Below are 14,463 nucleotides of genomic sequence, written 5' to 3' on the forward strand. Positions count from 1 at the left end.
CAAACATTTACCAAAAATAGGGAAAAAAGTTTGTTTCTGTTTCTGTTCTGTTTTTCAAGGCTGACTGCTAGCCTGTAATAATATTTCTGAGTTATGATATAGTGTTCTACTAGCTACAGTTGTGTGCATTATACTTGTTAGATTCGTGTTGTTTATGCTCTTCTAATATACTAAGCACTATTTGATAAGTGAGTAACTGTCATATGTTGCACAGCTTGGATGGTAATTTCTATTCTTGATAATCGGGTAATTGAAATCCTATCACACAATCCCTGTTGATGCAAGGATCAAAGGCATACATGCAACCCCTGAGATCAAAGTGATCTGCTTCTTCAGCAGACCTGTAATCACGCACTCTCTTCATCAGCTCTGTCATCAAGGGAGCTCTACTGATGCAAATTGATTGGACAGTGGCATGCCATTTAAAGACAAAGCGACATCTGGTGGATTTTTTCAACTTCCATAGAGTTGAAATGGGACATCTCAACTCTATGGAGCATGACTCAATAGTTCTTTCACACCCATCACTACAGACTCTTAATATTTCTCATCCCCGTCTTAGGTGACGTTAGAGGAAGGTGAGACGTTGCAGGTCAGCCTGCGTGAGGCGCAGTCTCACCAGCAGTTTCTAACGGATTGTCTGACGCCAGTTTGGTTTGAGACACTGGAGAAAGAGTGTTCCGAAACGCTCAGAGAGGCAGACGAACATGAAGGTTCTCTGATCCAGACCTTAAAGGTTTGTAATTAAATGTGTTTAAAGGATCAAAAATGTTTTGTTTAAATAATATAAAGATTGATTTTTCTTGGCTTTTTGTTATATTGAAGAAACAATTAAATAATTTTGTAGAAATTAATACAATATTTTCCTTTTTTTTAAGGAACTTGATGAGAGGAAGAAAGAAAAACTGGATGACATTCAGTCCCCAGATGTCCCGTCGATGAATCTAGAGGAGACAAAGACTTCTGTTGTGGCACCTCCACGAAAAAATAAGCGCTCGCCTGAGAAAAAACCTCTGAAACCAATTCGATTGATGGAAAAATCATCTACATCTGTTGAGGAGGAATTGACACTTTCAGCTGAGCTCTTGCCAACTGGCACTGAAACATCGAAGCCTAAAGTGATAGTAGTCATGGAAGGTGCAGGAAGTACCGGTGAGGGGCAAACCACAATTGAAATAACAAAAAGGACATCTCCAACAAATGCTTCGGAATCTATCACAGAACAAAGTTACAAGGCACAGCATAAAGGTATAACACTAGTTGTCACAGTGGAACCTGTTGAACCTGAGCTTATTAAACCGGCTGTTGAGGAAACTACCCTGATCCAGAAGGTCACTGAGAAGACTGCACCTGTTGTCAGGGAGGAAACTACACCTGTACCATCCAGAAGAAAGTCCAGAGCTCTGACCATGGATACACAGCCTGTCCAAAATAAAGTGGAGACAATGGAAACCATAACTCTGGATCTATCAGAGCCATTCGTTTCTGTCCCTGCATCAAACGATGTTGTAGGTGAACTCACTGAGAAAGTGATGGAGACCCTGAAATACTCCCTCCCTATGTCAACCACAGAGGAAGCTAAGACCATGGCTGAGCTTGGACATACTAGTCCAATGAGATCAGAAGTGTCTCTAAAGGCAGAAGCTGCTCTTGTGGATGAACCTAAGAAAGTACCAACCAGAAGGAAGTCAAAGAATCTAGATTTTTCAACTGTTCCAGAGCCAGTGTCAGCAGCTGAAAGACCAGAGAAGTCTACGACCTCAGAATTTGTTCAAGGGCCACCTGACATTGAGATTTTATCAACCAAGCGAGGGTCAAAGAATCCAAGCCGTCCTCAGAAACACACCAACCAGCAGGCAGAGCAGATGAAGAGGGAATCTGAAGGTCAACCCGTGGAGCCTGAAGATATCAAGATAGAGCCCGACAACCTGACGTCTTCCTCAACTCTGCAGGAGGTCACAGAAACAACTGAAACAATTCTACTGAAAGGAAATAAGGTTTCTCCAACCAAGAGAAGATCAAAGGGTCAAAAACTCTCTCCAGAACATGGTACCAAGGAGGTGACAGATGCTAAGGAGCCTTCGAGGAACTCCAGAGAGCAAACTGAAAATGTTGTGGAAGATACTGAAGTTATACTAATCAGGAGGAAATCAAAGAGTCTGGAGGTTTCCACAGTTACTGAGCAAGTGTCACCCAGTGATACAGCTTCTTCTATGGACCCTACGGAAACAAAGGACACTGAGGCACCTCAGACTTCGGAAGAGCCAGAAAGTCAAGAATCTTCTTTGAATTCAAATACAGGTATCAATATTGAGCAAACTAAGTTTGTACCAGCTACAAGAAAGTCAAAAAGTTATGATGTTGCCACAACATCCGAGACAGTCGTTACCCATGTTAGATCACCTGATGTGCAGTCTGAACAGAATAAGGTAGAACTCCATGGTCAAAAATCTTCAATTCCAGATGTGGCCATGCATACGCTCTCATCAACCACAATAATTTCTCCAGAACTTTATCACAAGGTGGAAACACAGGCCATGGAAAAATCTGACACTCAGATAACTGAAGCTGCGATTTTGGAAGAAACAGTGGTTATACCCAACAGGAGGAAGTCAAAGAAAAGTCAAGAAAGTCAGAAGTCATCTTCAGTTACAAGCGCGGTCCCAGCCCCAACGGAAACTACTGCTGTGGAAAAGGGAAAGCTGTCACCAACCAAAAGAAAGTCAAAGGCTCACACACAGAAGTCTTTAGAGAAAACTGAGACTGTCCTTTTACAGGAAACAGAGATCATAACAAGTTCTGACGTTGGAGCAGCTGTAGACCCAGTCTCTGACAGCAGTGGGAGTCCTGATGTGGAGTCTAAGGAAGCTAGGAAAGAACTTGAAAGTGGGAAGGCTATTTCCTATGCACAGGTTGTCATGGGAACACCCAAACCTACTGTTGTGGAAGAACAAAAGCCCTTGCCAACCACAAGAAAGTCAAAGAGTCCAAAGGCTTCTCCTGAACCTTCTCACAAGGAGGAAAAAAATGCCATGGAAAAGACTGACAGTCAGATAACTGAAGCTGCTACTGTGGAAGAGACTAAAGTTATACCCAACAGGAGGAAGTCAAAAGAAGTTCCTGACAGTCAGAAGTCATCTTTAGCTATAAGCGCAGTCACAGCACAAACTGAAATTCCTGTTGTAGAAAAGGTAAAGCTGTCACCAACCAAAAGAAAGTCAAAGGAACTTCCCCCAGAGGTTTCCACCAAGGATGTGGCAGAGATCGTAAAAGAGCCTCACCTGCAGAAGTCTGTAGAGCCAACTGAGACTGTTCAATTAAAGGAAACAGAGCTCATCACAACCAGGACCATGTCAAAGAGTTCTGGTGATACCACAGCTGTACAACCAGTGTTTGTCATTATTGGTACTACTGATGTGAAGCCTCAGGAAGCTAGGAAAGAACTTGAAAGTGGGAGTCCTTCTTCAACTTCACAGGCAGTCATAGGAACGCTTGAATATTCTATTGTGGAAGAATGTAAGCCTTTTCCAACCACAAGAAAGTCAAAGAGTCCAAAGGCTTCTCCAGAAACTTCCCACAAGGATGAAACAAAGGCCACAGACATGCCAGACAGTCAGATGCCTGAAACTGCTACTGTGGAAGAAACAAAAGTTATACCCAACAGGAGGCAGTCAAAGGAAGGTCCTGACAGTCCAAAGCCATCGTCAGCCCCGGACGTGGTCACGGCACCAACGGAAATTCCAGTTGTGGAAAAGGGAAGGCTGTCGCCAACCAAAAGAAAGCCAAAGAGACCAAAACTTTCTCCAGAATTTTCTCACAAAGAGGAAACACGGGCCATCATAAAGCCTGACAGTCGGATAACTGAAGCTGTAGTTGTGGAAGAGACTAAGTTTATACCCAACAGGAGGAAGTCAAAGGAAGGTCCTCACAGTCAGAAGCCAACTTCAGCCCCAGAGGTGGTCACAGCACAAACTGAAATTACTGCTGTGGACAAGGGAAAGCTGTCACCAACCAAAAGAAAGTCAAAGTCTCAGCAACTTCTCCCAGCAGTTGCCACCAAGGATGTGGCAGAGATGATGAAAAGGCCTGACTCAAAGAAGTCTTTAGAGCAACCTGAGACTGTTCTTTTACAGGAAACAGAGATCATAGCAACCAATTTAAGGCCAAAAAGTTCTGACGTTGGAGCAGCTGTAGAGCCAGTGTCTGACAGTAATAGGATTCCTGATGTGGAGTCTAAGGAAGCTAGGAAAGAACTTGAAAGTGGGAAGGCTATTTCCTATGCACAGGTAGTCATGGGAACACCCCAACCTACTGTTGAGGAAGAACAAAAGCCCTTGCCAACCACAAGAAAGTCAAAGAGTCCAAAGGCCTCTCCTGAACCTTCTCACAAGGAGGAAACAGAGGCCATGGAAAAGACTGACAGTCAGATAACTGAAGCTGCTACTGTGGAAGAGACTAAACTTATACCCAACAGGAGGAAGTCAAAAGAAGTTCCTGACAGTCAGAAGTCATCTTTAGCTACAAGCGCGGTCACCGCAACAACTGAAATTCCTGTTGTAGAAAAGGTAAAGCTGTCACCAACCAAAAGAAAGTCAAAGGGACAGCAACTTCTCCCAGAAGTTGCCACCAAGGATGTGGCGGAGATCATAAAAGAGACTCACATGCAGAAGTCTTTTGAACAAACTGAGACTGTTCTATTAAAGGAAACAGAGCTCATAACAACCAGGAGTGTTTCTGATGATACCATTCCTGTAGAACCAGTGTCTGTCATTGATGAGACTACTAATGTGGAACCTCAGGAAGCTAGGAAAGAACTTGTAAGTGGGAGCATTTTTTCAACTGCACAGGTAGTCATTGGAGCACCTGAAAGTACTATGGTGGAAGAACATAAGCCCTTGCCAACAACAAGAAAGGCGAAGAGTCCAAAAGTCTCTCTAGAACTTTCTCACAAGGAGGAAACCCAGGCCATGGACAAGCCTGGCAGCCAGATAACTGAAGCTGCTACTGTGGAAGAAACAAAGACCAAACGCAACAGGAGGAAGTCAGAGGAAGGTCCCGGCTGTCAGAAGCCATGTTCAACTCCAGAGGTGGTCACAAAGCTTTCACCTAAGGTTTCCCTCGAACTTGCTAACAAGGTGCAGAAGTTGACTGTTCAGGTTGGAGGCACTGATGCCATCCAGAAGCTCCCAGATCTTTCCTCACAGTCTACAGATGCACCACATGGAGCAGATTCTGTTGACAAGTTATCGAAAAACACAGCTGAGATTCAAAAAAGATATTTGATCCTCGATATGCCGGACATAGAGATTACCCAGACATGTGACATAAAACCAGTAGCTGAGAGTGACGCCACTCGGCCTACTTCTGCTATTCTTGCAGAGGCGGAAGAGATAAACCCATCTGAGGAAGAAGTAATGAAACTCAGCGAATCTATGAGTCAGCTCAAGATCATGGAGACCACCCAGGGAAGACACAGGAAAGAGGAAAAGGAACATGTCCAAAAGGAGCATGCTCAACTGTCAACATACGATGTGCAAGATTCCTCAGACAGCCTGAGTGAGAAGTCTGATCAGACGGATGGAATCCTCTATGTGGCAACGACTAGCATACACAAAATGCAAATCAGATCTTTCTCTAAAGCGCTAAAGATTGATCCAGAACATTCGGATATCCCAAGTAAAACAGTGCCAGAAAGGAAGGATGTGACAACTCGTATTACACAGCCAGAGAAGGCTGCAGTTGTAGCAATAAGCAATACTGAAACTGTTGTTGCAGCTCGGCAGCCACATGAGGCAGAAACCAGTTCATCTGAGAATGACACAGTGACACTGAGCCCGACTGTGATTCAGTTGGAGCTTTTAAAAACCACGCAGAAAGGACCGCAAACTGAAGGGTCCACACATGTCATGCAGGATACCCCAGAGAGCCTGGGAGAAAAGTCAGGGAAAATCCACACCGCGTCTGAAGTGTGCATTCTACAACTAGATATACCAACCAGCTCGGAGAACAACGAAAACACCTCTATCCGGAAAGCAAAGGAGCCAAAGATGGATATTGTTGAAACATGTATCCAGGGTGAAGGAGTTCAAGAAAACAAAGATGTGTCTCCTGCTGATGATAAACCAGAGAAGGCTGCAGTTAAGTTAACTATGACAAAAGTAAGTAGTCCCACATTTAAAGACAATATGGCTCAAAGGGGCTCTGCTCAACCCTCCTCTCCTGCTCCTGAAATATTTCCAACACATGAAGCGGGGACAACACACGAAAGTCTCAAAGTGATTGAGGAACACGGTGTCCAAGAGCAGCCTCCTACAGTGTTGATGTATGGCATGGACAGACCGCCCAGAAGCGTGGATGGAAAGTCGGTACTGAAGGATAAAATCCCCATGGGGCCTGAAGTCTGCATTTTGCAACTAGATATAAGTTCCACTTCAGAGGAGAACCAGAAGCCAAGAATAGATATTGTTCAAACAACTATCCAGAGAGAGAGAGTGCCAGAAGACAAAGACACGACTACTGCCGGTGTAAAGCCAGAGAAAGCTGCAGTTGAGATAACTGAGATTAAGATGCAAGAAAGCAGGACTGAAAGTCAAGTGAACGTTTCTAAAAAGGACTCTCCTCAACCCACTTTTGATGTTTCAGAACTATTGCAGCCATTTGAGACAGAATTTATAGAAATAAGCTTATATGAGCAAGACATAGTGAAACCTAGCAAAAGTGGAATTAGGATGGAGTTCTTGAAAACCACACAGACAGATAGACAGACAGCGGTAAAGGAACAGGGGGTCCAAGAAGAATATCATGAAGTGACAGTACACGGTATGGACGATGTCCCCAAGAGCCTGGATGAAAAGTCTGTTATGATCGAGAAAATGCCCGTGGAGCGTGAGGTACGTGTTTTACAACTTGATATACCGACTAGTCTTGAGGAGCATGAAAACGCATGTGTGGTGATTGCAAAGGAACAGAGGACTTCTAAAATTCAAACTCAGGGTAATAAAGAGCCACAAAAGAAATCTAAGCCCACAGCTGATGTTCACAGTCAGAAGGTAGAAGTGCAACAAGCCAGAACTGAATGGCGAGAGGATGCAGCTGAGCGTGACTCCACTCAGCCCGGCTCTGTTGTTGCTTCAGTAGTGCAAGTGAGTGAAGTAATGAAAAAATTTGGAGACATTAGCTCATCTGAGAAAGACAAAGCAAGAAAAGCGTTGATCAGGATCGACGTCGAAGCATGTGAACTGCAAGAAGAGAATGCTGAAGTGTGTACAAGTGATGAGCATGGTACTGTCCAGAATGAGAATGAAATGTCGCTTCAGGTGGAGAAAATCAAAAAAGGGACTGATGTGTGCATTTTACAACCTAATACACAGACCGTTATACAGGAGAATGAACTCAAAAATGTTGAAAAGGTGCCAGGGATTGATAAAGATCGAACAACTATCCTGCGTTCTAAAGTGGGGGAGAAAATTCCCATGGAGCGCGAAGTACGTGTTTTACAACTTGACACACCCAGCAGTGTTAAGGAGCATGGAACCACAATTGTCATGATAAAGGAGCCAAGGGTTCATATAGTTCAAATGCAAGGTGATAAAGAGCCACAAGACAAAGATAAGACTACAGCTGCTGTTTACAGTGAGGAGTCTGTCAGAATGGAGAGAATTCACAAGAAGGCAGATGGAAACAAAGACCTGACCTCCACTACCGTTCAGCCTGAAAACACTGCTGGTGTGTTGACGATGGTAGAAGTGAAGGTTGAGGAATGTGACATGGACGATCAACCCAAGGTCCTTCGTGATGAAAAGTCTGTCAGATTGGAGACAATCCCCATAGAAGCTGATAAAAAGAAAAATTTGACTTCAACTGCTGGTCAGCCTGAAAAGACTTCTGGTGTGTTGACCATGGTAGAAGTGAAGGTTGAGGAATGTGAGCTGGACGATCAACCCAAGGTCCTTCATGAAAAGTCTGTCAGATTTGAGACAATCCCCAAGGACGATAATAAAAACAAAGACTTTACCACAACTTCTGGTCAGCCAGAAAAGACGCATGGTGTGTTGACTATGGTAGAAGTGAAGGTTGAGGAATGTGACATGGACGATCAACCCAAGGTTCCTCATGATGAAAAGTCTGTCAGATCGGAGACAATCCCAAAGGAGTATAATGAAAACAAAGACCTGACCTCCACTACCGTTCAGCCTGAAAAGACTGCTGGTGTGTTGACGATGGTAGAAGTGAAGGTTGAGGAATGTGACATGGGCGATCAACCCAAGGTCCTTCGTGATGAAAAGTCTGTCAGATTGGAGACAATCCCCAAGGAGGATGATGAGAAGAAAAACCTGACTTCTTCTCCTGTTCAGCCTGAAAAGACTGCTGGTGTGTTGACCATGGTAGAAGTGAAGGTCGAGAACTATGAGATGGACGATCAACCCAAGGTCCCTCATGATGAAAAGTCTGTCAGATTGGAGAAAATCCCCAAGGAGGCTGATGAAAACAAAGACCTGACCTCCACTACCGTTCAGCCAGAAAAGACGCATGGTGTGTTGACTATGTTAGAAGTGAAGGTTGAGGAATGTGACATGGACGATCAACCCAAGGTTCCTCATGATGAAAAGTCTGTCAGATCGGAGACAATCCCAAAGGAGTATAATGAAAACAAAGACCTGACCTCACCTACCGTTCAGCCTGAAAAGACTGCTGGTGTGTTGACCATGGTAGAAGTGAAGGTTGAGGAATGTGACATGGGCGATCAACCCAAGGCCCTTCGTGTTGAAAAGTCTGTCAGATTGGAGACAATCCCCAAGGAGGATGATGAGAAGAAAAACCTGACTTCTTCTCCTGTTCAGCCTGAAAAGACTGCTGGTGTGATGACCATGGTAGAAGTGAAGGTCGAGAACTATGAGATGGACGGTCAACCCAAGGTCCCTCATGAAGAAAAGTCTGTCAGATTGGAGACAATCCCCATGGAGGCTGATGAAAACAAAAATTTGTCTTCAACTGCTGGTCAGCCTGAAAAGACTGCTGGTGTGTTGACGATGGTAGAAGTGAAGGTTGAGGAATGTGACATGGACGATCAACCCAAGGTCCCTCATGATGAAAAGTCTGTCAGATCGGAGACAATCCCAAAGGAGGATAATGAAAACAAAGACCTGACCTCCACTACCGTTCACCCTGAAAAGACTGCTGGTGTGTTGACCATGGTAGAAGTGAAGGTTGAGGAATGTGACATGGACGATCAACCCAAGGTCCTTCATGAAGAAAAGTCTGTCAGATCGGAGACAATCCCAAAGGAGGATAATGAAAACAAAGACCTGACCTCCACTACCGTTCAGCCTGAAAAGACTGCTGGTGTGTTGACCATGGTAGAAGTGAAGGTCGAGAACTATGAGATGGATGATCAACCCAAGGTCCCTCATGATGAAAAGTCTGTCAGATTGGAGACAATCCCCATGGAGGCTGATGAAAACAAAAATTTGACTTCAACTGCTGGTCAGCCTGAAAAGACTGCTCGTGTGTTGACCATGGTAGAAGTGAAGGTTGAGAAATGTGACATGGACGATCAACCCAAGGTCCCTCATGATGAAAAGTCTGTCAGATCGGAGACAATTCCAAAGGAGTATAATAAAAACAAAGACCTGACCTCCACTACCGTTCAGCCTGAAAAGACTGCTGGTGTGTTGACCATGGTAGAAGTGAAGGTCGAGAACTATGAGATGGACGATCAACCCAAGGTCCCTCATGATGAAAAGTCTGTCAGATTGGAGACAATCCCAAAGGAGGATAATGAAAACAAAGACCTGACCTCCACTACCGTTCAGCCTGAAAAGACTGCTGGTGTGTTGACCATGGTAGAAGTGAAGGTTGAGGAATGTGACATGGACGATCAACCCAAGGCCCTTTATGAAGAAAAGTCTGTCAGATCGGAGACAATCCCAAAGGAGGATAATGAAAACAAAGACCTGACCTCCACTACCGTTCAGCCTGAAAAGACTGCTGGTGTGTTGACGATGGTAGAAGTGAAGGTTGAGGAATGTGAGATGGACGATCAACCCAAGGCCCTTCATGAAGAAAAGTCTGTCAGATTGGAGACAATCCCCAAGGAGGATAATGAAAACAAAGACCTGACCTCCACTACCGTTCAGCCTGAAAAGACTGCTGGTGTGTTGACCATGGTAGAAGTGAAGGTCGAGAACTATGAGATGGACGATCAACCCAAGGTCCCTCATGATGAAAAGTCTGTCAGATTGGAGACAATCCCCATGGAGGCTGATGAAAACAAAAATTTGCCTTCAACTGCTGGTCAGCCTGAAAAAACTGCTGGTGTGTTGACGATGGTAGAAGTGAAGGTTGAGGAATGCGAGATGGACGATCAACCCAAGGTCCTTCATGAAAAGTCTGTCAGATTTGAAACAATCCCCAAGGAGGCTGATGAAAACATTTCTGTAGTGACAACCAAGGAAACAACAACAGAAATAGTTAAAACAAGTATATCAGCTGAAGAAGTGCCAGAAAACAAAGACCTGACTTCTGCTGCTGTTCAACCAGCAAAGACTGCTGGTGTGTTGACTATGGTAGAAGTGAAGGTTGAGAAATTTGACATGGATGAACCACCTAAGGTTTTTAAAGAAAAGTCGGTCATAAGTGAGACAATCCCCAAGGAGGCTGATGAGAACATCTCTGTTATGACAACCAAGGAAACAAAGACAGAAATAGTTAAAACAAGTAAATCAGCCGAAGAAGTGCCAGTAAACAAAGACCTGACTTCTGCTGCTGTTCAACCTGCAAAGACTGCTGGTTTGTTGACCATGGTAAAAGTGAAGGTTGAGGAATGTGACATGGACGATCAACCCAAGGTCCTTCATGAAGAAAAGTCTGTCAGATTGGAGGCAATCCCCAAGGAGGATAATGAAAACAAAGACTTTATCTCAACTTCTGGTCAGCCAGAAAAGACTGCTGGTGTGTTGACCATGGTAGAAGTGAAGGTTGAGAAATGTGAAATGGATGATCAACCCAAAGTCCCTCATGATGAAAAGTCTGTCAGATTGGAGACAATCCCAAAGGAGGATAATGAAAACAAAGACCTGACCTCCACTACCGTTCAGCCTGAAAAGACTGCTGGTGTGTTGACCATGGTAGAAGTGAAGGTTGAGGAATGTGACATGGACGATCAACCCAAGGCCCTTTATGAAGAAAAGTCTGTCAGATCGGAGACAATCCCAAAGGAGGATAATGAAAACAAAGACCTGACCTCCACTACCGTTCAGCCTGAAAAGACTGCTGGTGTGTTGACGATGGTAGAAGTGAAGGTTGAGGAATGTGAGATGGACGATCAACCCAAGGTCCTTCATGAAAAGTCTGTCAGATTTGAGACAATCCCCAAGGAGGCTGATGAGAACTTCTCTGTTATGACAACCAAGGAAACAACGACAGAAATAGTTAAAACAAGTAAATCAGCCGAAGAAGTGCCAGAAAACAAAGACCTGACTTCTGATGCTGTTCAACCTGCCAAGACTGCTGGTGTGTTGACCGTTGTAGAAGTGAAGGTTGAGGAATGTGAAATGGACGATCAACCCAAGGCCCTTCATGAAGAAAAGTCTGTCAGATTGGAGACGATCCCCAAGGAGGCCGATGAAAACATTTCTGTCATCACAACCAAGGAAACAAGGACAGAAATAGTTAAAACAACTATAACAGAAAAGAATGCTCAAGGGTTGAAACAAGAAGTGAGGGATGTACCCAGGAGCCAGGATGCAAAATGTGTTACAAAGGGTGAAATCCACATGCTTGTACATGAGAATAAAATGGTCACAACACAAAAGGAACCGAGGATGGAATCAAGTATCCACTTTGACAAGGTTAAAGAAAGCACCGATATGACTTCATCAGATGTTCAGCCTGACAAGTCTACAGTTAAGAAGATCAGGTTTGAAGTTCAGGAGAGGTCTGCTGACTCTTTGTGTAGACTCGGTGTGGCTCCTCAAGTCCAAAAAGACAAACACACAACTGATGCAATGGACAAGAAAGCAGAGGAGCTGCAGGAAGAGAAGAAGATATTGATTCAGAAACGACAAAGTGCAACAATCGAAGCAGAGATGCGAACCTTTTCACTCCCAATATACACAACAGGTGAAATCAGGCTTCGGGGCTTTGGTTCGCCGAAGGTAAGACACAAGGGGACGGATCTTTTCTCTTTTTCATCCCTTGGTCTCGTCTCTTCCTCCTTCACTCTGCTGAAACAAAGAACTCAAAATTATCTCTGTGAGGCCTTTTTGTGTTTGGATGATGGTAGCATTTGGTTTTTTAAAATCAAATACATTTCAAGAGAAAACCAATTTGATGTTTTTAAGGAAAAAAATAATACGATTTTTAAAGTCAGAGAGGGAAAAAAATATCCAGAGGAGAGAAAAAAAAGAAAGAAAACAATAATTCTCTTGCTCCAGGGAAATTGCATGATCATCTTCTGTTACGCTCTAACTCCTGCATCTACATGTTGGCACTCGCTCACTAACATTCTTCAGAGGTCAATCAATGACTACTCAGTTTTTCTTAACTGCCTCTTTAAAAAAAACAACTTACAATATCCATAAGATGTTTATTTTTTTATAATTGGGGCAGAGCACGACTATGTTTTATTCATTAGTACTACATTGCAAAGCGAAGAACATTTGACATTTATGAGACATTTATGACTTTTTACTACCTAAAGGTTTCAGAGTCTCTGGGTGGGAGTGTGAACTACGTCAGCCATGATATTATTATCGTGCGAGTCACGGAGTACAGAAAAATAGATAATTATAATCCAAATGCAACAGACGTGTCTCACAAGGATAGTCAGAGTTCTCTTCCTGGTTCGACTGACTGGTTCGACTGACATTAATGCTGGTGTGTTTTGTGTGTTCACATTAGCAGGTGAGCAGAGCTGACAAGACACCAACGGCTCAGCCATCGTCAACCGACCTGGAAGGATTAGCTGCTCAGGAAAACAAAGAAGAGGGAAGTGTTGTGGAGTCGCCAGAAGGCTTCGGCATCAGAAACATCTTCACAGAAATGCAGCTACTCGCAGAGACGGGACCCGGCAGCGAGCTCACTCAGGTATTACAATTACTGTCTGCAGTTCTGCCTTTGTCATGCCACCAGAAGTTACCATAGTTTGAAAGTGTTATATCCTGCAAATACAGCTTTTAAAACTACAAGGGGAAATCAGAGAGAACATACCTCTGCCAAGGCGTTCGCCCTTTCTTGTCATGTTGAAGAAAGTGGGGGGGGATTCTGGATCCACTCCAACTAAAAATAAACTTAACCTGCTTGGCAGAGGTAATAATGCTGTGATGAGCAATGCTGGTTTGAATATATAACATGGTTCTCATGCTCTTTTGCTTCTGTTACATCACACCTGTTGCTCTCTACTGTATATTAACAAAAACACATTTTATTTGATTCTCAAGCTCAACATTTTTAGAATATTTCTTATTCTCAGAGGAACAAATTACATGAAATAAATGTTTCAGTTTCTCATATTAAATGGTCTAAAAACATTTAAAGCTACGGTGTGTAATATTTAGAACTTATTTACAGAAATTTGAATATATTGTCCATAACTATGAATGAGTTAAATATAGTTCCATGAGGTGAACCCGACCTCCGTGTGAGTCTCCATGTTTCTACGTCGTGTTGAATACAGTTGTTGAACTAAACGGTCTAGAATACGTCTCGTTCACATTGAATTTTCAGCGCTGCCTGAAATGGAATCGGCAGTGTGCCACCATAAAGTGTCCCCTGTCGGTCGCTCAGTTGGTTGCGGGTCTGCAACTTTACCACCAGATGCCACCAGAAAAATAAAGAAATTACACACTGGGGCTTTAAGCTCAAACCTGCCCAAAACATGTGCTGACTGTTGTCTCTTTGTCTCAAGGCCAAATCACAGGAGGATGCTCCAGAGACTCTGATCACGTCCACCGGAGATATGGAGGGTTCCCTCAGCAGACTGGTGTCTAAAATCTTGAGCTGCAAGAATCGCCCTGCTGAGCTCAGCCCAGCGGCCATGGCCCTTCAGGTGGAGGAAGCTCAGGTAGGAGGATGAAACTGCAATTTGCTTGTGTTTAGTAATAACATTTGGAATATAAATACAGGCTTTGAATGACGGTCTGTGTGTTTTCTGTCGCTTGCCGAGTGCAGCAGTGCAGAGAGGCCGCCCAGGCCCAGGCGGCATCGCTCCCCCAGCCGAGAGGAGCTGACGCTGGGCAACGAAAAACGCTGGAGGATCAGTGGAACTCTGCTGCTCAGGATGCAGCTGCTGTCGTCCAGAGTAAAGAGGCCCGGCTGCAGCTCGTGGCTGATTACTGCCGACAGACCCAAATTGCCAAGACCACAGTGGAGAGACAGACGGCGGAACTGGAGGCTGTGAAAACGTGAGTTTGATTAGTTCTGAGACTGTTCCACAAATCCCAGAGATACACGGACACGTGGATT

General features: G+C 44.1%; 1 protein-coding gene across 1 annotated transcript in view; it reads left to right on the forward strand.

Annotated features, from left to right (window-relative positions):
* syne2b (spectrin repeat containing, nuclear envelope 2b) overlaps positions 1–14,463 on the forward strand; it is an 84,467-nt gene that overhangs the window by 18,085 nt on the left and 51,919 nt on the right. Inside the window, exons 35-39 of the mRNA XM_047337705.1 lie at positions 563–736; positions 879–12,155; positions 12,901–13,086; positions 13,907–14,062; positions 14,170–14,402. Coding sequence (XP_047193661.1) covers positions 563–736; positions 879–12,155; positions 12,901–13,086; positions 13,907–14,062; positions 14,170–14,402 — 12,026 coding nt within the window. The remainder of the gene's footprint in view (positions 1–562; positions 737–878; positions 12,156–12,900; positions 13,087–13,906; positions 14,063–14,169; positions 14,403–14,463) is intronic.

This window comes from Scophthalmus maximus, chromosome 15 (genome assembly GCF_022379125.1).
Source record: "Scophthalmus maximus strain ysfricsl-2021 chromosome 15, ASM2237912v1, whole genome shotgun sequence".
NCBI lineage: Eukaryota > Metazoa > Chordata > Actinopteri > Pleuronectiformes > Scophthalmidae > Scophthalmus > Scophthalmus maximus.